Raw genomic sequence first — 26580 nt, 5'->3', positions numbered from 1 at the left:
TCCAACCAATTTCACTCCAACCAGTAGTTTAATTAGGCTTGCATTCTTATTGTTAATTGAACCTGTGGTGCTCTTGTGGTACATTAGCATACATTTCTGAAATTGTTGATTTTCTCTTTTCTGTGAAAATGTTTTGGGGACCTGAGCAGATCGACATTCCTGATACCTTTATCTTTCTTTATTTTCAGATATGGTATATGATGGACACCCGTTGTTTTGTCTCATTTTGTATCTCATCATTGTTTTAGCTGCTCATTAAGGAAAAAGAAACAATTAAGGGGTCCGAGTCTTCAAGAACAAGTCAATTAAAATTAGTTCAAAAGAACTTAATTAGCAGCACAAAGAGGGCACCCATTAAGAAAAGGGAATGAAAACCTGCAGCCACGGTGGTCCTCCAGGACTGGAGCTGGCGAGCCCTGCGCTAGGCCACAAAAGAGCAAGACAAGCTGCAGGCAGGAGAGCTTGGAATGTTAAGTTAACTTTTCCATTCTGATCACAGCTGGCACAGTGTAATTCTCATGTGTTGGGGTTGGCACTTCTGTACAGAGTAGGCACGTTCTCCCAGGGTCATGTGGGTTTTCTCTCACAGTCCAGTTTGCTTATCAATGCCACTCACTGTCTGTATTTAGTCTGCACATTTTCCACGTATCCATCTTGATCTATTCTCTCCAATGTCGACCCCGACCCGAACCCTTGGTGGTCCAGTTTCTCCACACATCCCAAAGGCATCACTGTTGGTGGATAATTCAGACAGGACGGGAGTGAACAAGCTCACTCCACAATGGACTGGTGTCCCCATGCTGAACACCAGTACTAGCTTCATTACAAAGGCTGCCAGTGTTTTCCAGGACTGATTTTGACACTCTTGCACCTTCCTCTATTTCTAAATGCCTGTCCCCACACATCCCTGATCGCCATCTCAGCCCCTCAGATGCTGCCTTTCTTAAAGTTCTGAGGAAAGCCAAGCAAAACGACACCTTTTATTGGCTAACTAAAAAGATTACAATTTGCAAGCTTTCACGGCAACTCAGGCCCCTCTTCTTCAGGCAAGATGTAATGTCAGGGTTAGGTTTAGGTTAGGGTTTAATTGCATCTCGCCTGAAGAAGGGGCCTGAGTTGTCTCGAAAGCTTGCATATTGTAATCTTTTTAATTAGCCATTACGAATGTAGAGAAAAGCCAAGCAAAATGACACCTTTTATTGGCTAACACGGTACAACACCCTAGTACTACAGACATTAAAGTTCTGAGAGTGACGCCCAAATGAACTGGCGAGGAATGCTGGTGTCAAATTCAAATGCTGTAGGTTCACAATTCCAGGTATTTTCTTAATTAGTAACCAATTGCATGCCGTGCTTCCTTCCCCATAATTACATCAGCATTGCTTTTTAAGCTTTACAACCTTAATTGTTTCAATTTTCTTTAATCGCCAGCTGATCACCACAGATACTCAATGCGAGCCAACAGAAGGTCAGCTGTCTAGGGGTTACTCTCTGTTCCTTGTGGACCTCCATTTTTTACTCCGGCCAATGTCTTCATCAGAAGTTTGTTCTTCCTGTTAATAAAATCTGTTATTTAATTCATAGCCTTGTTGGTGATCTCATTTCAAAACTGTTCATTCTCTTTTTTCCAGATTATTTCTTTCGAATGAGGATTCATCGATTGGGGTGGGCTATGTGTGTGGGAGAGGACAAGACGACTTGTTTGATTTTGTCAGGACGACTCATGGACTCACTGGGTATGTCACATTACACAACTGCCTCCGACTCGCTAAGATTACGCAAATGAAGGCTACGACTGAAGATCCACTGAAAAAGTCGTGTAATGTGACAAGGACTTTGAGTGAAAAGGCAAGAACGAGAACTTCTGAATTTTGGAAAGCATTTCAATGTAAATTAAGACTAAAGATGTCTGGTCAGCCAGCAGTAGCAGGTCGGGAATGAAGATCTACAGCCCTCCACGATCTGCATTTGACACCTCTGGTCTAACTGGAAGTCACATGTCACATTGACTTGGTCGTTTAAATGAGTCTTGGGAGTTCTTTTCACTGACGCCATGTTTCCTTGTTAAATAACTCAGTTTGAAGGCTGAATTAAACCGCAAGTAAAAAGCTAATGGCCTCATCAATTATAACCATTTAGCCAACAGTCGGGACACACGCACTGCCAGAGCAGTCAATGATTGGTAATGTGTGGACCACCAAGTGCCTCCTCTAAAGACCACCACAGACCTAATGGCTGCATCAACAGCTGAATGGGATCGAAGCAGGACACGCTACCCGGCCTCACGGACATCACTAAGAAGAGCAAAGCCAGGCTGCTGTATACACAGCACCATGAAACATTCAGAGTCGCCCTGTGCTCGCCATGCTTTGTGCTCAGCAGACTCTTCATCTGTTATTTCCCGTGCAGAAAAAGCCAAATGGAACATTGCCTCGGGGAAGAAAGAGGCAGCAAGACGTCCATGATAAGCACGTGCAGCGCGGCTCAGTGAAGCAGAAGCGAGGGCTGCAGCAATCCAGGCCGTTAAACAGCACAGCGAGATTACATAACCAAAGAGGAGACGTGTAGGAGCTGCGGCCCACCGCACAGGGTGCCGTACAGCACTGCTGAGAGCAGAAGGGCCCAAACAATGCCAGCTGATCGGCGGTGCAAAACAAAAGCAGGCGTCATTAAGAAAGACGGCCAATGCATGCAATAAAACCGTCATGGAATCCAAAGGAGACGGACACTTTTACCAGCATTTAGGGATGGGCAGACATTTAGAGAGAAAAAGCACTACATTAACAGACAGTTAGATATAAAAAGGAAAGGAGCTACAGTACACGTAATTAATGGAGAGGTGGCTATGTAAACCACCTTGTGAAAAAGAGATATAAAGAAGGCACTATAAAAGGCAAAGAGATATGAAAGGCACTATATATGGCAGGTAGATGATATGAAAATGTAAGAATATGTATCTAAGATGAACATGTTCTTAAGTTTGCATATGCTGGATTTATGTCTAAGTGTCTGTTGAAGGTGTTCTCATTTGACAGCCAAGATTCAGCCAGCTCTCTGGCACTTTTAGTACTGGCCTTAAATCTTACTTGTACATCGTCCCAGTTAAATGCATGTCCTGTTGATTTAGTATGCGTATAGATCAGTGATCGTGAGTCCTTTCTGCTGACGGCGCTGCGATGTTCATGTATACATGTTGCGATTCTTTTTTATGTTTGTCCTATGTATACCGCTGAGCAAGAACTGCATGGAATGCTGTAAACTGTGTTTCGTGTTCCTGCTGGCAATTTCTTGTTTTTAGCATTAAATGAGAACACCATCAACAGACACTTGGACATAAATCCAGCATATGCAAACTTAAGAACATGCTGTTCATAATAAACAAAACTCGCAATAACCCATCACACTGATTTAGCCACCTCCCTGCTCCACATAACTTTTTGCTATATATTGCCTTTGATTCTTGTAAATCTAAGCATTATCCTCTGATGAAGGCCCCTGGTAGGGGTTGAAAGTTCAGAAATGAAAACTACTTTACGATATGCGATTCATTTTTCATCTCCAGCTGCAAATAAGCAAACCGTATCACAGACCTTCTCTTCCATATATATTATTTATAAAGTCTATATATATATATATATATATTTATATTATATACATACATACATACATACATACACACACATCATAGGCAGTAAGACAGGTAAGGGGCAATATGCAATTTGAAAGGTGGCCATTTAAATTAAATATAAATTGATAGATAAGATGCTATATAAGATAGATAGTTAGGAAACAACCAACATGTAATTCACAATTTGGCAGCCATAAAAAGAATTATACAGGTATAAAGTAGATATTAAGGAATTAATATGTAACACACATATAAAGCACTATTTATTAGACTGACAGATGTAAAAGGCACTATACATGGCAGAAACACAGGAAAGGACAATATGTTATTAATGGAGATGTGGCTATGTACCGGTAGATTGGCATATGAAAAGCAGTACATAAAAGACAATAGGGTGATATAAAAGGCACCATGTGATAGATCAGGCGTGGGCAACGTCAGTCCTGGAGAACCGCAGTGGCTGCAGGTTTTTGTTCCAACCCAGTTATTAAGTGACATTTCGATGCTGCATTTTAGTGGTCTCACTTGTTAAGTTTCCCCACCTTTAATTGCTTATTTCAATCTTAATCAGCTGCACTCACTGTTTTAATGGCTCCTTATTAGCAATAAGATGTAAATGACAAAGCAGTCAGCAATTCACCATCTAGCTTGTTTCGATTTACATCTCTGTGTGTTCATCATGCACCATTTGATTTATTAAAACACTTAATAGAAAATGTAACAGACTGAAAATCATTTTGATGATATCCTTGGAAAGGAAAAAAAATCTACGATATAAGAACCTTACATTGCAGACTAACAAGCTAAAAAATTAAATTAGGTCCAAGATTGGCAAGGATTGGTTTATAATTAAGCAACTGTGTTGGAATGAAAACCTGCAGCCACTGTGGCTCTCCAGGACCGACATTGTCCATCCCTGGGATAGACAGACAGACAAATAGGAAAGTGACAAGTACAGTAATTCACTGAGCTGGATACAGTAGATATGAAAGAGTTGACATGAAATATACAGATTAGGAGCTGAATCTTTCAGTTACTGATAGAGCCTTTTTAGCTCTTTGCCTCTATCATTTTTATATAGCGTCTTAAGAATACACTCGTAATTACATGTTTGTCAGGCTTCTGTTCATGTGGTTTTTTTTTTTTGTCCTTTTTTCAAATTCAAATACCGTATGCGGAATCCATATCTGAAGTACCTTTTGAAAGTCCGTGCTTATTTGAAGTGAAGCAGGTCGTATCGTGCCATTTCTGACACCACTTTAGTGTGATATCGGAGATGGCATTTTCGAGCCCTTGGGTGGCAGGTGACGTGGTCTCGGAGGTTGTGAATTCTACCATCACTGATACAACGGGTGACGTCCGTTATACTGAGCTGAGCTGTGGGTAACACGACTCTCTGTTAGAAAGTCTTTTTCGTTTTTTTGATCCGTTCACTCTGAAGCTTGACCTCGATTTCTTATTTATTTTGTTTGTTTTAACATTTTGGCCTTGACGACTGTTATCATGATTGCCTGGCTTTATTCTTGTGCATCTCTTCTTCTGGTCGTACTCCTCTCATTCTACGAGTGATTCATCTCTAGCAAAACAGCATCTGGTATCAATCACAGGGCAGCTAACTGAATAGAGCTTTGAAAAAAAAAAAAAAAAGATAGGAAAGGCACTGTATAGGGCACATCTATTGAAATGGATCTTTAAGTAAGTAATAAAGCACTGTGTTAGAAAAATAAGCTACAAGAGTATCTATAGTGCTTTTCTAAATATTCATCTCTGCTGAGGTCCTGTAGTGCCCCTCAGGTTACCCGTCTATTGCCAAGCTTCCTAGCCTACAGATGAAAGTTGTTTATATGGTATGAAAGGCACTATATAAGACAGACCGATCAACTCTCCTGTCGATACCTGGTAATTACGTATACGGGTCAGATACTCGTCTGAACAGACTCTTCTGATCATTTACAGTGCTTTTCCACCTACTCATCTCTGTTGGTTTTATAAAATGTCTTTGTCACCAGCAGGCTACAGTATGCTTGCTAGAGAGAACTACTGAAATAACTGTAAATGAGACGCTATAAAAGACAGACAGATGAGGACCTCTGCATAGCTGACGAGTACGTTGTGCTTTTCTTCTTGACCACCCAAGTAAAGCTTAGGTTGCTGCGACCAGCAGGGGGCGCTTACACTGTGGTGTCTGTGTGTGTGGATGCCAATGCTGTCACAGGGACACTGCGCTGTGAAAATGGCCCCGTCCTTCAGAATACACTAAAACAAAAACACAAGGTTCCCCATTTTCCATGGTCATTATACATCCCTGGGCATCTCACGGTTACACTGCCTACCATGACTTTGTCCATTCTTGCCCCCTTAATCATCTGTTAACTGTCTCTGTCACCCACCTAATGTGTGGCGAGTGTACCGATACAAGAATGGCTACCGTCATGTCATCCAGGTGGATGCTGCACACTGATGGTGGTTGAAGTGGCCCCCCACTGTAGGCCAGAGAGGCGCTATACACATCAGTTATTAATTAATTCTACATGTGGTCTCCATACAGGACGTGTTGAACGAGTTCATGTTTTCTTTCCTTTAATGTTTGATGAAAAGCTGCTGAGCCAGCCGCGCACGCACACACACATGCCGTGTTTCCGACTTGGCCTTGTCATGGCAGGACGTGGCCGCAAGGCGATTACCCACACTGGGAAACGTTTGTTGTCAGAGCAGTGGAGTTCAGCCTTGGCGCTACTGGGCTGGAAAACAACGCGACTCAGACGAGAGAGAACCTTTCCTTAGGGGATGTCGCTAGCTCTGCTCCTGCAGTTATCTAGCAGACATTTTCTAATGGTGCTGGAATCTCTAATTAAATCAACAACTTTATAAATGCTTCAACCATATGGATGCGGAACTACTTTGTTCTTCTGCTTTTACATAAACTCTTTGTATTAAAAATGTATAAAAAAAAAATTCTGTTTTGATCCAGACAGTATGTTACAAATAACTGGGGCGAGACCACCCATGGTTCCATCTGTCCCGACTCTGGAGTGGACAAATTTAACCTTGTGTTTATTTATTCGACATTCCCAAACCCCTTAGTACACATCACTGCTGTTTCCAATGTGTTCAATGAAGCAACTTAAAGGGAGAAATTAATGGAGGCTACAATTGGTGGTTTGCAGGCAACACCACTAGGGGGCCGCATTGTCCAGGACTCCAGTCATTCTAGAGCACCGGTGTCCTTCTCAGTTCAGTTGATTTTTACCTCTCCATGTTTACTACCTGACCGACTCTCAGATGTCTTTTCCTCTACATTCCTACCGCAGTGTCCCCATCTTCTGATATCCACTTCCAGCAGGATACCGCGCCAGGTCACAAAGCCCAGATCATCTCAAACTGGTTTCTTGAGCCTGACAATGAGCTCACCGGACTCAAATGGTCTCCACAGTCACTAGATCTCAATCCAATAGGGCACCTTTGGGATGTGGTGGAACGGGAGATTCACATCACGGATGTGCAGCTGACAAATCCGCATTAAATGTGTGATGCTATCACGTCAATGTGGGCCACAATCCCTGAGGAATGTTTCTAGCATCTTGTTGAATTAATGCCATGAAGAATCAGGGCAGTTCTGAAAGCAAAAGGGGGTCCGAGCAGGTACTAGCAAGGTGTACCTAATAAAGAGGCCAGTGGGTGTAAATAATATGTATTATTATTATTCATTCAAATTCAATATCAATATCAGGTGGTGTCGTATGGGGAGGGGATACACTTTACAGGTGCTATGCACGCTAAATTTTATTACCACACTTCTTTTAACTTCACCTGTTTGTTGTCTGGTACAAATCTTGGTAATCGATATTTAACCCACTTCCTATTGTCTAAACAACTTGAAATTTTGCACACTTACTCACTTCCGATGACAATATATGAATCAATAATCAGTTTCACTAATTGATCAATTCATTTTAATTAAGAAATGAAATTTTCATATGATTTCACCAATAGATGGCGCTAGTAATGGATAGAAATATTAAAGGAAGTGTTCAAATATTGATGACAAAATTATGCTAAAACAAACCCAAGACTAAAAAGTTGAAAATAATTATATATATATATATATATATATATATATATATAAAGATACTTTTAAAAACAACGCTTATATTAAGTTAAAAGTGTACTAAAAGTAAAAAATAAGTCTTTCATACATCACCCAAAAATAAAAGCATGGGCGCTTTTCATCAATCAATAAAATCTTAGCAAAAGCTCCCACGCTTTTATTTTACGAGTGATTTATAACAGACTTAATTTTTCACTTTTTAGTACACTTTTTTTACTTAATATAAGCGTGGTTTTTAAAAAGTATTTTATATATATATATATATATATATATATATATATATATTATTGATCTTAAAATACGAGAATAAGTCACATTTCTGCCCCTATGCTTGTTACACTACACCAGATGTTTCTCATATTTCATTTTTCAACCCAACGCCCAAGATGAGGACCTGCTGAGCCACCCGACCGGCTTAGGCAAGCTGCAAGTGTCATGCGTGCTGTAAACATTTCTTACCTTGGAATAAGCTTTTCCACCTTTCAGTTCCTGAAATAAAAACAGGAAGAGAGTTATTTTTTGTTTTCAAAGCAGTTCCCATCAATGACTTTTATATTCTCAAGTGAGGCTGGCAAATCCTGTGGAAACACAAAACACTCATCAATTAAGAGTTCAAGGTTTTACTGCAGCTTGACTTTCCATTTGAAGCCCCCATTCTGATCTCCAAACCCACCTGGCACGCCCAGCAATATGCCTTTACAGCACTTTGTGGTGACTGCTCTTTTCTTTTTTTAAATTCTTATGCTTATTTTAGAGAGGTTATGGTTATTGGGAGATTAAAATGGTTGGACATCATTTAGAAAGGCACATGTGCCCCTGTGTACAGACGGTCCCACAAGTCACACTGCATGTCAGGACAAAAACCAAGCCATGAAGTCGAAGCAAGCCACTTGTAGACCTCTGCGATCAAACTGTGGTAAGGCACAGAGCAGGGCAAAGAGATAAAGCCATCGGTAAAGTTTTGAGTGCTCTCAGAAGCAGTGACCTCAAGAGTTGTGACATGGAAGACGTTTGGAACCATCAGGTCCCTTCCTAGAGTTAGCCATCCAGTCAAACGGAGTAAACTGTCAAGAAGGGCCTCGGTCAGGAAGGTGACCAATAACCCACAGGTCACTCTGAGAGAGCTTCAGAAGTCCACTGCTGAGAAGCTGTCAAAACGAAGACCAAATCAGCAGCACTCATGCAATCAGATGTTTATGGTACAGTGGCCAGACGGAAGGAAGTCTTGAATAAAAGGCATGTGCCAGTTAAAAGACCTTGAGCATTAGGAGAAAGACTCTCTACTCTGATAAGACAAGAACTGAACTCTTTCAGTTCAGAACTCCAAGCACTTTAACTGCTGAAGACCAGGCACTGCTAATCCCAGCAGTGAAGTACGGTGGTGGAAGCATCATGCTATGGAGGTGCTGGGACTGGGAGACTGGTCAGAGATGAGGGACATATGAATACAACCAAATACAGATAGGATAGGTCCTTGAAGAAAACCTGCGGCAGAGAGCATACGGCCAAGACAATACTGACAAGCCTCCGAGTGTCCTTGGGTGGCCCAGCCAAAATGCACAGAACATATGAGGGGAGACCTGAAGATGGCCATTGACAGACACTTCCCATTCAATCGAACGGCGTGTGAGAGGATCTGCAAGGAAAAATGGGATGAACAGCCCAAATCCAGGTGTGCAAAGCTTGTAGAGATTTACCAAGAAGATCCAGCGCTTGAATTGCTGCCCTTCTACAAAGAACTGAACTGAATTAAGGGTCTGAATTAAGGGTTTTATTTTTGGGAGTTTTTTCTCTTCTTCTTAGGGAGTCCAGGCTGGGGGGCTGTCAAGAGGCAGGGCCTGTTAAAGCCCATTGTGGCACTTCTTGTGTGATTTTGGGCTATACAAAAATAAATTGTATTGTATTGTGATACTTCTAAGAAAGAATGAGAGATTTCAGTTTCAGATTTTTAGCAAATTTGCAAACCTTTCTTAAACATGGTTTTTCCTTTGTCATTACAGGTTACCGAGTCTGATGGACAAAAGTGGCAAATGTAACCATTTCAAATTAAGTCTACAACGCAATAAAGCAAACAGGACATGAAGGGGTCTCAACACTTTCCGAATCCACTGTATAAACAACACGGCAGCCATTAGCAGCTGATGCTCTTTGTTTTTGCAGCCTATTGCACCACAAGTACGTCAATTTGCAGAGATACTGGAAACTGAAGGAGGGAGATGAAGGCAGTCTTGGATACGCACTTGGAAAACAAATCAGCACCCACCCTCACAACTGGGGAGTTTTAACAATATGGGGATATTTGAAAAAACACATTCGAGCATATCTAAGGAGGCTTGTGCTTGAATGGTCCCCTCAACTTTGTAGTGGTCTGGAAGTCCACTTGGAGTCTCAAGCATGGTCAGTCATTCATGAGGAGCTCAAATTACTCAAAAAACACACACTGAAGTGTGGCACTTTGTGTTAAAAATCTAATGAAAAATATGGCCGTCCCTACAACTTTGCCGTTTGCATCTTCTAAAGGCACTGGCTCAAGGTGCAAAATGATACCCCGAGATTAATGGCAGTCTCCTCAGATCATTCTAGGGTTTGAAATTACATAGAGTGCAAAATAAAATTAAAAAAAGCCAAGACTGTAAAAGTGCAGGGCAGATCTGAGAGAATGGCTGCATCTCAAAATAAAGCGCAGCTCATTTCATGTTCATGTTCCTTCTTTGGGAGGAACTCCTCTGCGATCTCAGCGGTCCCCATTCTGTCACGTACTGTTGTGGTCTTTTACGTCCTGAGGCGTTTTCTGTGTATGGCTGTTTACTTCCGCATTACTCCTCTCCTCAGATACACGCGTGCCTTTTTCAGAAGCTCTTTATGCTCAATGAGTCAAGCGTCTTCCGTTCTTTCCAAGCAGACCACTGCAGACTGAGCTCACTGAAGGCAGCCTGTTCCTCTGTGCACCTCACAGGACCATCAGACATGTCCTTCAGGTGTAGATTGGACTGGCAGGTCACCAGCTTCTCAAACCGGCCGACAGCATTTACTAGTGTCACATTAACAGCGCTGCAAAGCTTGGGATGTTCTGCAAAACCAAAATCAGTAAGAAGCGCGCCTTGTTCTTTTGGCCATTGTCATTTCATACAAACCATAAACAACAAAAGGGACAGCAATGGATGTCACCAGTGACTTTGTGCTCTTTCTGTGGATGAACAAACAACTGAATGACACCGACTTGGATGCTTGTGTGCTTTTCATCTGATCTCCAAATGAAAAAGAAAAGCGTGTGCCAGGCTGTGATGGAGCCGCGCTCCCACATAAGGCACGCATGGCGTAACTCAAATGGAACTGCCGGCTGCAGACTGCACGTATTGTTTCCTGTCCTCCGTTGTCAACTGGTCATATGTCAACGATAAGATCATTGAGGACAATTGTTAGGACCCACTCAGGTTAATCAGTTAGAAGCTGCTTTGTTTTATGGTTTGTTTAACCTAATCTGTGTGTGTGTGTGTGTGTGTATGTGTGCTCACATCATCAGAAGGCTGATCTTGGACTATAAATAAAAGAGACGGGCCTAGACCTCAGGTTCTTAAGGCCTGTGCTGACCAGCTTTGTGGTGTCCTCTATCACCTGTTAAATCTGTCACTACAGCTCTAGAAAGTGCTGCCACTGCTGTGGAAAACGTCCTGCAATGTTGCTGTTCCAAAGACGTCAGGCGCCTCTTCACCTGATGACTACAGGCAAGTGGCACTTAAATCTTCCATCATGAAGACCTTTAGAGCGGCTGACCCTGGACTATTAGGGGTCTTCTTGTAAAAGACCACATGAGCCCACTGCAGTTTGCCTATCCCACAAAGACTAGAGTGAAAGTTCAATTTTCTGCTGGCTCCTCCAGGATGGATAAAGCTGGCAGAACTGGGAGGATGAAGTTTCTTGATTCCTCCAGTACCTACAATACCACTCAGCCACTCCTGTTAAGGGGTAAACTCAGAAACATGCTGGTGAGTGAGCCTATGGTGACCGATAACGGACTACCTGTCGGGCAGACCAGTCTGTGTGAGCAACACTGAAGCACAACATGGAGCAGTCCTGTCAGCTTTATTGTTCATCTTATTCACCCTGGACAACATAACATATAAACATATCAGTTAACGGCGCACTGCACAATAACGTGCGGTGAATCCACTTGACTTGAGCATTCCTAGTCTTCATCCTCTTTCTCTGTACATTTACCATTCGTTTGCTCAGAGGTTGATGCGCTTGCTGCTTCCTGAGCAGCTCTTCTTTTCTTCTGTTGGCTTCTTTTCATGTTAAAACTGATGAAGTCAGTGTTTGTGTTGCAATAACTTTGTACACTTTCTTTAATTTTTCACTTAAGCTGACACTTAAGTCTTCAATCTGCCTCAAGAATGATTTAAGATATGTATTGGGAGGGGAAGTGATGGTGAAGGTGGTAGGGAAGGAGAATGCGCCTGTACACATGCACCACACTGCCGCAATGCTGGCCCCCACAGAGAGCTGAATCTACAATAAAATAAAATAAAAAGAGGAATAACCTTGGAGGTGAATCATCACCCCGAAAGCGGACAGTAGACATCACGTAATATATGTGTACCAAATTTCAGGTCAACAGATCAAACGGTTTGCAAGCGGCAGGTGATTTAAAATCCTGGACAGACAGACAAACCAACAGCCACAGTAGTGTATTATATAAGAGGATAGAACAGCAGGTCAGGTCACTTACAGAAATTCTCCGCCGATTCTGCACTAATGGAGTGTATTGACAAGGGGGATGACACAAAGGAGGGGAGCCAGGGGGAGAACTTTTGAGAATTGTCTGCACCTCCACATCAGCAAAACCAAAGAACTGCTTATTGACTTGAGCGTCACCAAAGGGCCTCTACGTCTGGTCACCATCAGGGAGTGGATATGCTGGTGGTGCAATGCTACAAGTACATGGGGGTCCAAATCAGGAAGTCTGGACAGATCCACCAAATCAACATGTTCATTAAAAAAGGCAGGTTCGGTTATGTGACGCACTGTGGACCCTCTGGGGGTCGTAGTGGAGGGCAGAATTAAAACAAAACTAACAGCCATCATGAACCACGCTGCACACTCACTCTTTGTGACAAACCAGCATGGAGAACTTTCAGACAACAAAATATTCAGCAGAAGCACATCAAGGAAGGCTTTTGAGGGGCTCCATCAAATGTATGGCAATGTGTCTTTATAGTGCCTCGCTGTGACTGCTCTTTTATCTTGAGCCAAGTCACAAGTTTTTCTTCTTTTTAGTACTTCTGGTGCGTATTTGAGGGGGCTGTTTGTTAGAATGGACGGCACGGTGTCGCAGTGGTATCGCTGCTGCCTCACAGTAAAGAGGCCTGGGTTCGCTTCCCGGTTCCTCCCTGCGTGGAGTTTGCATGTTCTCCACGTGTCTGCGTGGCTTTCCTCCCACAGTCCAAAGACATGCAGGCTAGGTGCATTGGCGATCCTAAATTGTCCATGGTGTGTGCTTGGTGTGCGTGTGTCCTGCGGTGGGCTTGAACCCTGCCCGAGGTTTGTTACTGCCTTGCGCCCTGTGCTGGCTGGAATTGACTCTGGCAGACCTCCGTGACCCTGTGTTAGGATATAGCGGGCTGCACAATGACTGACTGACTGACTGACTGTTAGACTGTGTCTTTATTTACTGAGGTTCTGTAAAAAGCGGAATTCCCCACCTCGGACAAATTAAGTACTATTTATCTATGTCAAAATTGAAAAATGTATTGTGCATTTTACCTTCTATACTGCAGCGCTCTGAAACTGCAGGCAGTGAAACGACAGTCAGATTGTAACACATTTGATTTTGTTAAAAGTTATGAATCACAGAACAAATTCAACCATTTAATCAATTCCACATCAAACCAACATCAGCCGGATTTTCACTTTCATGACCATTTTATTTAACATACTTAACATTGTCTATCACATATGAGACCGCGCCAAAGCCACTCTAGGGCTGCTCTGCTTCATTCAGGGGGTGCTTAACCCCTTCTATGTATTTAACAGCCCACACTCACCCTTTCATATTGTTGGAGGTGGTCAACCAAGACTAACACAGTGAAAATGACGGACATTTGAGGCATTGATTTACTGTTCATCTGTGAGATGTTCCTGTTAATAAAGTTCTGTCCTGGGTGGCTTTGGGTAATGAGGTGGTGAAAGTTGTTAGCATACAAATGAAGATAACTGGCTGGTGATGTGTGTGAGCGTGCCCAGTGATGGACTGGTATGCCATCCAAAGGTGGCTCCTGTGGCAGGTCCTGCCTCTCTGCAGCTCTGACTAAAAAAGGTGGATGTGCCAACTCCAAATAAATGCAGAAACTGAAATAAGTCAGAGGATGGAGCTGCTGCTTCATAGATCCACCATCTCACGTTCAAATCCCAGCCACCACCTTGTGGAGTTTGCAAGTCATCCCTGCCTGTATGGGTTTGTCTCCTAAGTCCCTAAAGACACGTGTGTGTGTGTGTGGTCAGCTGGTCACTCTGAACTGACTACACGAGTTTCGAGTGGACCCCATAATGGGCTGACCTTCCTCCTTGGGACCAGCGTTGCCAGGATAGGCCCCCCTAGATTTTAATGCTGGGTTATGTTACTAGAAGTCTTCAGAGTCAGCCAGGTGTGCGTCTGTCACTCTGCTCCAGCGGCCCCACCAAGACTTCTGCGGTCCGCCATCTAATTTTACCTTCACAGTTTCGAAACGCATCACTTCCTCTTCTGTCTGCGTTTACTTAGTCTGAAGAGACTCTGTGCCATCTGCCTCTACTGCAGCATGACCCTCCTAACGTGTCGCCATTCTGACCACTGCAACTTACTCCAACAATTTATTGTCAAAATGGAACTTTGCACAAACAATCGCTTACTGCTGGTCTCGTTTTAGAGACCCAACACACCTTTACTATAACCTTCCAGATCCACCTCCAGCCCTCCTTTTGGGGTCTTCACATAAGGTGAGCATTTGCTGATCCATAGGAGGTGGAGGGTTTTGATGATTGCTTTTCACCTTTACTGCTTGTGGCCTTCCTTACTTTTTATGTTAATTTCTTTTTTGCAGCACAGTGACACAGTGGTTAGCGTGGCTGTCTCCCTACCCCTGGAGGCCGTGCCCCAACCTGGCCCAGTCACCACCTATGTGGCCTTTGCAACTTCTTCTGTGCCTTTGATTTTCTCTTAGGTTAACCAGCGAGTCTGAATTTGCCCTTTATGTACGACTGGCACTCTGTCCAAAGTTGCCTCTTGCCTTGCCCCCATTGCTGCACTACAGACCCACAATTAGACTTTGTAGGTTTCAAAATTGATGGACGGATTACAAATATTACTCCAGCCATGGACTGGCTATGCCGTTAGTGAGCCCTGGTGATCAGCCCTACACCTCAGGCCAGGCCTGTCCAAATGTGAACACTCCACATATCCTGTTAGGTAACGGGTGCAGCAGAATTAAACAATGGTTAGCACTGCTGATTCACAGGTCCAGTAGACCAACTGTTTCAAACAGAGGAGGACAATCCATTAGGTGACTTATAATATGCCATCTTCCGAGGGGCACCATGCACTCCGGACACCAAGGAGGAAACCAGTTGTTGAAATCCGAGGATACTGAGTGGGCACTGTCACCTGCTAAGCACTATTTATGAAAGTAAAATTGTGCAAGCTCTATACACCAAGGGGTGCATGCTCCGGACATCAATAGGGATTCTCAAACCCAACACAGGTCATCAAAGTCTAACGATACTGACTCCTGTCCGCCCACCCTGTCTAGAGCTCCAAATGGGCTTCAGCTGGCACTGGCTTCAAAAAGCTGCTCACGGGTTGTTACTTTTTATAATGGTGTTATGTTGCGGCAGGTCACAGCACCGATAATCGTGCTCAATTCCGATCCCAATCTGACAACGGTGCTCGACTTACCAAGCAGGACCCCCATTCTGACCTGGTCACCTTTTGTGTGGTGTTTGCACCTTCTGTGTCTGTGGGTTTCCCTTGAGTTAACTGCAGACTCTGAATTGGCCCCATAAGTGTGTGACTGGCACTCCAAATCAGGGTTGGTTCCTGGCTTACCCACCCATTGCCACCCTTTTAAAGTATCAACACCCCATGACCCTAAATTAAATATGAAGGTCTGACAATGGATGGACAGAATACATATATTACTTTAGGCTTTGGCCTGGTAGGCTATCAGTGATCCTGTGCTAAGCTGATTTCCCCCACACCACCAGCCAAGGACCTAGAAGTCATTTGTAGAATTAAAATTTGGAAACATATAATCATGTAAGGGCGGCACGGTGGGTAGCGCTGCTGCCTCGCAGTTAGGAGATCCGGGTCCTCCCTGCGTGGAGTTTGCATGTTCTCATGGTGTCTGCGTGGAGTTCCTCCCACAGTCCAAAGACATGCAGGTTAGGTGGATTGGCAATTCTAAATTGACCCTAGTGTGTGCTTGGTGTGTGGGTGTGTTTGTGTGTGTCCTGCAGTGGGTTGGCACCCTGCCCAGGATTGGTTCCTGCCTTGTGCCCTGTGTTGGCTGGGATTGGCTCCAGCAGACCCCCGTGACCCTGTAGTTAGGATTCAGCGGGTTGGAAAATGGATGGATAGATAGATAATCATGTAGTGATGGCTATAAGAAGATAAGTAACAAGCAGAGTGGGGGCTCTGAGGTTAAGTATCTGCGCTGGTAACAGGATTTGAACAGGCAGCCTTCCAGAAGGGGTTCTACTCCGTTGGGCCCTTCAGCAAGGCCCTTGACATAAAAATTGCTCCAGGTGCACTGTACAAAGGCTGACCATGCACTCTGATCCCCACAAAGGTCATGGAAAATGACAATTATCCCTGAGGGAATAATACGGTGTACCACATAGGGATGGCATGGAGGCAGTTTGGTTACTACTGCTGCCTCACAGATCCACCATCTTGGATTCAAATTCTGCTACTTGTTGCTGTCCATGTGGATTCTGCACGTTCTACCCATTTTTGTTTATTTTCCTCCCACATCCTCACAGACATGCAGGTCAGAAATATGGAAATTCTAGATGTACCCTGCACAAGTGTGTGAGAGACTGCCTTACAATGCACTGGCATTCTGAACAAGGTTGGTTCCTGCTTCCTGGCCAGTATTCCAAAGCCCCTATCCCTCAGGTAGATTAAGCCCACTTGTGGGTGCCTGTGTTTGCTTTTTTCAATTTACTTTTATTCCCATTTAGTTAATGTTTTAAACAAACTCAGCATTCCCACCACATTACAGCAAACAGAGGAGCTCTTACCTTCCGCACAGAGACACGACACGTGCAGGGGTCCAGCACCCCAGTGCTGGGGTTGGCGCTCATCTTGCACACAAAGGAGTAGTTCTTCTGCCATCGAACGCAGTTATTCTGAACCTCCTCCCTGAAACAAAAACAAGAGACTAGATGAGACCAGGAGCTCACCCAGTGAGTTTCACTGATAATGCCATTCGACCCCATTACCATGTCCTTTCTGGTGTCAGCCCCCCCACTCATGATGGGGACTGTCAGCCCATACGCCCCACACCCCCCACCCATGATAGGGACCGTCAGGCCCCCCCCTTTGCTCATGATGGGGACCGTCAGCCCCCCCCCTTTGCTCATGATGGGGACCGTCAGACCCCCCCCCCTTTGCTCATGATGGGGACTGTCAGCCCATACGCACTGACCCCGACCCAACTCGACCCCGAAGATGATAGGGACCGTCAGCAAGCCCCCTTTGCTCATGACGGGGACTGTCAGGGCCCCCACTCCGAAAACCAGCTCCCCAGCTTTAACCCTGCTTCGTCCAATAAGCTGGCACCGTGAGGTTTGCTTCCTTTCCAAAGCACAGGACGCAGCCCTCCTCAAACTGTTTCACTTCTCATTCCTTTACTTCTGACAACCAGTCAACACCAGGACCCTGTGATGGAAACCGGCAAATCAGGAAAAGGATTTGCGCACAAAAGTGGAAAGGGTTAAACTTGGCCATGTGTAAAAGAAACGCTATTTCCGCTGGAAGAGCAAAAAAAAGTGACAGCCATCCAGAGAAAAGCAGCAAAGGCGCCACGCTCCTCGTCCGTCAGGCACTTACACAAGATAAACGGACGTACACTTCCTGTCACGGGTGGACAGTCAGCCAGCCAAACAGGAGATTTCCTGGAGCTGCAAGCCCTCCTTTTAAAATTCTGCACCCAAGACCTCTCACCCTCCATGGCACCCACTTCCCCTTTTGTACACACAAAAAAAAAAAAAACACAAATCCATGAAAATACACGGCGATGCTTCCCGGATACAGCTGGACAGGAATAACAGACGGACCTGCAGGCCTGAGCCACTCATTTGCCCCTCACGTCAGCTGTGCAGGCCCACAAAGGCTTTTAATAAAAATGAGGACATTAACCCGAAGACTGGAGCTGCTGCTCTGGACTGGTGGCGGTCATGGCATGGCTGGTCACCAAGGATGGTTGGCACAGCCCCCCTAAGTTTCAACAGAGTTATCATGATTCTCAAGGTGTTGCCATTTTGGAGAGAGCCTGCCTTAAGTGTCACATCAGGCTGGAGATGCACCTCTGATCGAAAGGACTGCTGCATTTCAAAGGGAAAAAGGAGCAGAGGAGTGGAGAGTTTTAATAGAATTCAACTCGTAGACGGATTATAGTATTATTATCAGTAATTCAAAACCTTCACCTAGTGCTGGCTGTATTGGCCAAGAGATCAAAACCAGCAGTCGATTACCCACCCATCCATTTTGTAACCCGTGTGACCAGTACAGGGTTGCGGAGCCAGCAGTTTGTACGTCAAGTCAAGTTGGGGAGCATGGACTGGTAAAGCGCGTTGCCGCATCCACTACACGAAGAAACAACTCAGGATCCCGGTTGGCAACCCCCCAGGCAGACACACAGTCCAGTCACCCTCCGGAAATGACCCTCTATCTGCAGCCAGGTGTTACGTGGGTGACCCATTGGCCTGGTCCAGCCACTTGGGTCCCCAACAATGAGTATCATATGAGCTGGATCACCCTCGGGGGAAACGCACCACATGTCCGTAGTGCCGTAACTGACACTCCCTCACAATGCAGGTCGTGTTACTCATTCGGGACTCCATGAACAACAAAGTCAAACCAGCGGCACCCAAGGATTTTCTGGCGAGACACAGTACCAAAGGAGTCCAGTCTTCGTCTAAGGTCACTGGATAGCGTCCATGTCTCGCAACCATATAGCAAGACAGGAAGCACCAGGACTCTAAAGACTTGGACCTTCGTCCTTTTGAAGATATCGGGAGTGCCACACACCCCTTTACAACGACCTCATGATGCTCTCCCAATCCATCTACTGACTTCACAGGAAGAGTCACCAGAGACATGAATGTCACTGCCAAGGTAAGTAAACCTCTCGACGAGGTCGACACTCTCTCTGCAGACAGACACACTGCTGATGGCCATGCCCAAGAGGTCATTAAAGGCCTGGATGTTAGTTTTTATCAGGACCCTCACAAGCCCAGACACTCAAGACTCCTCACTCAGTCTCTTGAGCGCCCCGATCAGAGCCTCCTTTGACTCCAAGAAGATCACAGCATCGTCAGCAAAGATTCACCAACAGATGCCCCACAGCCGCTGGACCCCACGACTCTGCCCAACATGCACAGTAGGAGCAGAACACACTCCTGACGAACCCCAGAATCAACTGGGAAAAACACAGAGGTCCTGCCTCCACTCTGCACAGCACTCACAGTACCAGTGGACAGGCCGGCCATGATATCCAGTAACCTCGAGGGGATCCCGCAAACCTTCAGGATGTCCCACAGGGCAGCTCGATCAACTGAGTCGAATGTATAACAAAAATCAACAAAGGCTGCAAAGAAACTCTGCCAACATTCGCGTTTGCGCTCCAGGAGAACCCTCAGTGCCAGGATGCAGTCGATGGTAGACTTCTTAAACGTAAAACCAGACTGCTCTGGTCACTGGTAGGTGAGCAAGTGATCACGGATCCAATTGAGGACGACCCTAGCAAGGACCGTACCCGGCACCAAGAGCAGTGTTATCCCCCTGTAGTTGCTGCAATCCAGGCGATCACCCTTCCCTTTCCAGATAGGGATGACAAGTCCCATTTTCCAGTCAGTGGGGATGATGCCAGTCTCCCAAATGGAAGCAAAGACTGCTTGCAATGCCAGGAGGACAGCCGTGAAGTGTGATAAATGAGGGACAAGTCAGAGAGAACAATGCCTCCTGAATTAGACGACCCTGGACATGACACTGACCGCTGACCCCCTGCGGTTTTGTTTGCTTCATGTTTACATGCAGCTTTGGTTGTTCCTTGAAGGTCCTCCGCACACACAAACGAACGGTACAAGCATGAGGCTTTGGGGAGGTCCCCCGTGAAGTCGCGATTGTGTCAAAGCAATAAAGGATGTGGTTGTCTGTACCCCAGTGAGGTCCAAGTTGCGTCAAAGCTAATGATGGTGGGGAGGTCCCCAGTGAAGTCTCGATTGTGTCAAAGCAGTAAAGAGGGAGGCTGTTTATACGCCTGCAAGGTCCCGAGTTCATTGAAGCAATAGCAAATGTGGCACCTGCATTGGGAAGGCCTCTTGTGAAGTCAAAACTGCATCAAAGTAGTAAAAGGGGATGTTGTTTATGTCCCGACTGTGCAGAAGCTTTAACAGGTGAGTAGCGGGCTTTGGAGAAACTCCGCCATGAAGTCTCGATCGTATCAAAGCTGGAGGTTTCATTTCATGAAGAAGTTTTTCCACATCTACGTACATGGAAGGGAGTCAGGTGATAAGAAAGCTCCTTGTGTGTGCCATGTGTGGGTAGCACTCCAGTGTTTCTAAATGCCCAAATACATGCAGGTTAGCGGAATTGGCGATTCCCATCGTGGGCCTACAATGGACTGCCACCTTGTCCAAAACTGTTTCTTGCTTCGTGCCCAGAGCTGCCACCTGTGACCATGTGATTAATAGAGTCTCAGAATGAGAACAATGACTGGAGCTTGAGTGCGATATGCAGAAACCAAGCCAGGATGGCACGCCACCTATTGTCAGGCACACTTGCATAAAGAGTCATCAGCTAACCTAAAACAGACATCACCTGATGATAACAAGGGCACACATGACAACTGCAAAAGGACCACTTCATGGAGTTAAACAAAGCAATAAAAGCGAAAAGAAAAAAAAATGAGACTGGACTTGGCACACCCCCAGAGAAAGGCATTTGTCGTTAGCAAGCTGGCAGCTCCTACTAACCAAAAAGATGGTGACAGGAAACGAAAGTGAAACGCGCCAGTCAGCAGCGGTGATTTTACTCATTAGACGTTTAAGTCAGTTAATTCAGAAAGTAACATATGACAGGTGGGCATCCCATCTATGGTTGGCACTCGCCTTTCAACCAATACTGCCAGGACAGACACTGGCACCCTGAACTAGAAGATGAAGTTAAAAAAAATAGAATAAAATAAAATGGGGTGACACTGTGAACTGCTGAAAGGAACAAAAAAAAAAAAGACAAGTGACTTCAAATCGTCTTGAGGTTTGAAGTGGCAGCGTTAAAGGGGCAGGACGCCAGGGCTAGTTAAGGCCTTTATAATGCAAACAATGACAAAGAGCACAGCAGATTTGCATCTTCTACTAAATAATGGGAAATTATGGATTTTACTTCACTCTAAATTGTCCAAGTCCTGACACAAGCAGTACTACAAAGAGGACCACCCAGGGCCTCCCCCTTAAACAGCGTGACAAAGTGCTTGCATTTCTTTAAACAGGCTGGGCAGAGATAAATTATACTTACCAGGAGTGATGGACAGATGTCCCGTCCAGGGGAGGTTTTGCCTTGTGCCCAGGGTTGCTGGCATAGGCTCCAAGACCCCCAACAGCATCAGCTTGGATCATACAAGCTTCCGATTGTATTAGGTGGGCATACTGATCAATAAAATAGTATGGGGCACAAGCAATCAGAAGTCACGTGGGGCTAAAAGAGAAACTGTGCCAGGCTAGACAGGGCACAGGGTCGACTGACTGACTGCGGGCTTCGTCCTACGGCTGCCTTCACATTTGCCCAGAATTTTAATGAGCATGTCAGACACAACAGCCAGGCCTACGATAGATTAGAGGCGGTGGAGCTTCTGTCCAATAAAGCAAAATGTTTTGTCTGCGGGCAGCAAGCTTCTGATAAAATGCCACAATTCTGCTCTCCCTGGGATTCAAGGGACAAAAAGATGAAAAGCTCAACAGAGAGATTAAAAACACCAGTGTCCAGGTGGGAAGTGCACTGGCCACAGTAGCCAAAAGTGGGCCATATGTAAACCTGGCACGGCATGGGGTGGGGTGCAGAATCCACTCTCACGCAGAGCTTTAGAAAGGCTTATAACACTGGCTGGTGTGCTTATCGCTTCATTTGTTTGTTCCCAGACGCACTGTTTGCCCGCTTGCCCGTTATCTGATCGTTACACGGTACCGATGCTCTCCGAGTACGAGCACGCCGGGCTGACGTCAAAGCGCGTGCGGCACAGCTTTCTTCTGCCCTCTTTTCACTTTAAACTATCTGGGATAGGTGTCGTTGTTATAGAAACAAAGCGTAGTGTCGCTACAACAAAACCGGCTGCGGGCGAGGCAAGTCTGGCCAGACCCTGACGGGGATCGATCGCAGAGCAAAGCGGCCCTACCGACGCCCAAAGGTGGCCAAGGCTAAGCCAGGCTGATACAGTGACGTGAGTTTTGAGGAGTCCTACAGCATTTTAATAATCTCACTGCCAGTTGTTGTCCGTGCCTAATAATAAAAAATATTAAATTATTATTAAATAAGTAAATACAAGCGCTTTACATGGACAGTGGGAGCCACTTCAGCCACCACCAATGTGCAGCACCTACCAGGATGATGGGACGGCAGCCATTCTTGTGCCAATTAGCTCAACACATTTTAGCTGTTCGGTGGTGAAGAGCGGAGAGAAACAGCAGAAGGATGACAAGGACAGGGTCATGGTAGACAATTTAGCCAGGACATCGGGGTGCGCCCCTCTTTTCAAAATGCATCTTTTATGACCAGGGAAACCTGCAGTCAACGGAGACTGAAGTCACTTGGATGAGTGATGAAACGTATCAGAAAAAAAAAAAACCACAACTATGTCCAGATGAACAGAATCAACTTTCTAGAATATCCTTACCTGGATTATTGAGCATACAATTAAAAGAAAAGGAAAAAGGAGTTAATTAGCAGCAAAAACAGGTCACTAATTAAGAAAATGGTTGGAATGAAAACCTGCAGCCACTGTGAGCCTCCAGGACCAGAGTTGGGGACCCCTGTTCTACAGAGAGGGTTATTGGACCTCATGGTTTGGTTTTTGTCCTGTGTGGATCTTCTCTGCTCAGGTACACATGGGCCTTTCTAAATGATGTCCAGTCCTTTCAGTTTGCCACAGGTGGACTCCATTCAAGTTCTAGAGCACGGGTCTCCAACTCCAGTCCTGGAGAGCTCCTGTGGGTGCAGGTTTTTCATTCTAACCCTTTTCTTAATTGCTGCTAATTAACTCTTTGCCTTAAATTTTACACAACGCAAGACTCCGTGTCCTTAATTATTTCTTTTTTCTTAATTAGCAACCTAATAATATTATGACACAAAAAACAACCTGCGTCCATCACACAATAACTGAAAATAAAAGACAGGTGAAGGCCTCAGTAATGTTGATCTGCTCGGGTCCACCAAACATTTTGACAGCCAGCGCTCTTAAAAAAGAAACTCAGCAGTTTTGGAAATGTCTGCCAAGGCAGAATGAGCGTCATGGAATTAAATAACAGGTTTAATTAGCAACGAGAATTGGCTTCAAATGAAGAAACCGAATGAAGTGAAGTTGATTGGAGGCCCCAACTTAGTTGGTCATCTGTTTAGTCCGTTTGGTCAAATTTATGTTTAGGTGCCATTTAAGGAAAAAAGAATCAATTCAGCAGTCAGAGTCTCAAGAAAAGTCAATAAAAATAAAGGGAAATAGTTCATTAGCAGCAAAAACTGGTCACTAATTAAGAAACGAGTAAGGCCGGGTTTTATACGTCACGTGACGCATGCTGCAGCGGACAATCCTGCTACGCAAGCGTTGTACTGTTTATACTTGCGTGCGCACTTTACGTAAATCTGGAGGAATCCACCAGGTGGCAGTGTGAGATATCATCACAGTGAGAACAGGTTTGGCTTCGCTGTGTTCTGAATTGCCTGGAACACCCGTTAAATTCCGATGACACCTTACCGCAATATCCCTGGAAAGGATGTTTAATGATTAAAGCCATCAATCCAGGGATGTAACTATTCCAGCTAGCACTGGGCACGAGGCATCAGCTCATCGCAAGGTGAATACAAGCACTCACACACACACACTGGCATCATTTTAGTGTCACCAAATCTGCATGGTCTTTGGAAGGAAACCGGAGCTCACTGTGGAAATCCAGTAGGAAAACACGCAAACTGCAGACAGGGAATACCAGCGACATGACTCCCTGCGAGACAGCAGTGCTAACGCTCTGCCACCGTGTGTGTAATTATTAATAGTATTCATTATTTAAACGAAATTAATGATTTATCTGTAAAATGTAACATACGTACTTTAATGCATTTCATCATGAAAGTGATATCAAGTATAAATCTAAGGATTCTAAATGTGCAGAGAGTTAGAATATCATACATTTAATGTGCTCGTCAATACAGGAGGAGGCCCTAGAAAAAAAGACGGCACGGAAGACGGTATGCGAGACTTTTAAAATGTATCGTGTCATTATGTTGGGGAATATGCGACGCTTGAATATAAAAGCACCAGGAATGTCGCCATTTTGCTTCACCACATCGAACCATTCATCAAACATCGAAGCGCACATTGATCTTGTAGGATCCTCAAAGCGGCTTTGTGTCACATGTAGATAGTAAACGGAGACTCCGACGTCACATTCCAACTTTTAGCACACTGTGCAAACCACAACGACTTTTTGCTGGTACTGCAACTCGTGCACGCGTCGCGTTAATTTCTGAGGACGCATCAAATGAACGCTGGGAACACGTGGCAGCCATGATGCAGGCATGTACGCGTTCTGAGCGTGAAGTATAAATGAGCCCTTAGAATGAAAATCTGCAGCCACAGTAGCTCCACAGGACTGGAGTTGTTTCTAGAACGGGGGTCTCCATCTCAAGGAGAATTAAAGCAGACAGGAGGCACCTGAGCACAATGTGGAGGGAACATAGCAAAGGGTCTGAAGATTTCAGTGTTTGATTTTTGCTAAATTTGCGAAGCCTTTCTGAACTCATGCTTTCACTTTGTCATTATGGGTCATTGAACGTAGACTGGTAGGCAAAAAACGGGAAATGGCTCCATTTCGTATGAAACTTACAACACAATAAAATGTGCAGAATGTGAGGGGGTCTGAAGACTTTCTGCTCTGCCACACTACAGTCTGGGACATGACATCTGAACGTCAAAGAATTGTGATATGAAATGAAGCAGGGCAGTCAATCACGCAATTGTATATAGCGCCCTTCACAGAGTACATCATCACTTGGTACAGGTGGTCCATTCAGGGTGAAAAGAAAGAAAGAAAGAAAAATCACTCAGGATAGTAGACATTACCAAAAAGAAAGTCACATGATAAAAAATAAAATAAATCTGAGGCCACCCCGCTTCTGCTCACATCACTGCATCCTGATTGCAGGTGGCAAAGCTACAGAAACTGGGTGGAGGTAAAACCGTCAGCCATGCCAGGAAAGCCGCTGTGGGCGCGAGATGTCGGCAGTGCCGAGTCATCACCTCCGCTGCATCGTCTCTCTGATGGCCGCAGTTTCCTGATGCTATCCAAAAACACAACATCACTTCGCTGAACTGCTTTCATAACATCCTGTTTACGGCAGAAAATTGGAGGGCCTCAACTGTGCCTGATCACTGGGCGATAACGGCCGTGTTTAGAAGGCAACAAGGGAATGTCGGGTCAGGACCACTGAGCTGAATGGGGAGCAGGCGAGATTTGGTCTGAGTGAGATACTGGGGGTATCCAATTACAAGTTACAAATCGTTATTTAAGGACTGGATGGTCTCCTCTCATTTGCCCAACTTCTTATGTTCTTAAAAAGCCTTAACATTAACGCCAGTCATGCCAAATGGTAAAGATCACAACATCCAATTCTCCAACACACTTAATACAGGGATGGTGGTTGGGGATGGACAGCAAGAAGGTCCAGCTTTTATTCTGCTGGCATCCGGGCACTTCCTGGCAGGTGGCACGAGTGCATTGAGAAGGGTGGAGACGACATTGAGTAATGACGATCAGTTTTGTTAAGGTTCGTTCCATTTTCTAACTTTAGCTCGACTCCCCCTCGTATACACACACACACACACTGGTCTGCAGCAGACTACACACAGACACCAACCAGGCCAGAATGTGAACTCTGATCCCATGAGTTGTGAGGCAAGAGCAATAACTGCTGTGCCACCTCAGAGTACTGCCAACACATTACAAAAAATATTTACATGACAAAAAAATACAATCAATTGCATGACCAGCCCATTTACAAGATTACTATTTCACAAGCGCTGCTCCTATGCCAACATTTAAAACTAATTAAATGCAATTCTAGGAAGACGTGTGAGAAGGCGTCATTACGGATCAAATGAGCCGAGACACGCTAGGGATTCTAAACCCACAACCAAAGACTCCCACGGCGCTTAACATGTTCGTTACTAACGGGTGGGTTTGGTGGGGGGGAAAATCAACACAAACTTTACAATGGTCATTAAAAGGCACTATAAACCTAAGCCAGTCAGCTATTCCACAGGGTGAGCTCATCCTCCCTGGCCCCGTGTCTCACAGCTTCCCGCATGCCCAGTTTTCGAAG

General features: G+C 45.0%; 1 protein-coding gene across 2 annotated transcripts in view; it reads right to left on the bottom strand.

Annotated features, from left to right (window-relative positions):
- Positions 1-26580, bottom strand: part of LOC120536039 (protein FAM102A-like) — a 122624-nt gene that overhangs the window by 16451 nt on the left and 79593 nt on the right. For both annotated transcript variants that reach the window (XM_039764349.1, XM_039764350.1), the window contains exons 3-4: positions 17013-17133; positions 8196-8225 (exon numbers count right to left, since the gene is read on the bottom strand). In XM_039764349.1, the coding sequence (XP_039620283.1) occupies positions 8196-8225; positions 17013-17133 (151 nt within the window). The remainder of the gene's footprint in view (positions 1-8195; positions 8226-17012; positions 17134-26580) is intronic.

This window comes from Polypterus senegalus, chromosome 9, assembly GCF_016835505.1.
Source record: "Polypterus senegalus isolate Bchr_013 chromosome 9, ASM1683550v1, whole genome shotgun sequence".
Lineage (NCBI taxonomy): Eukaryota > Metazoa > Chordata > Cladistia > Polypteriformes > Polypteridae > Polypterus > Polypterus senegalus.
This window is presented reverse-complemented; position numbering and strand designations above follow the sequence as displayed.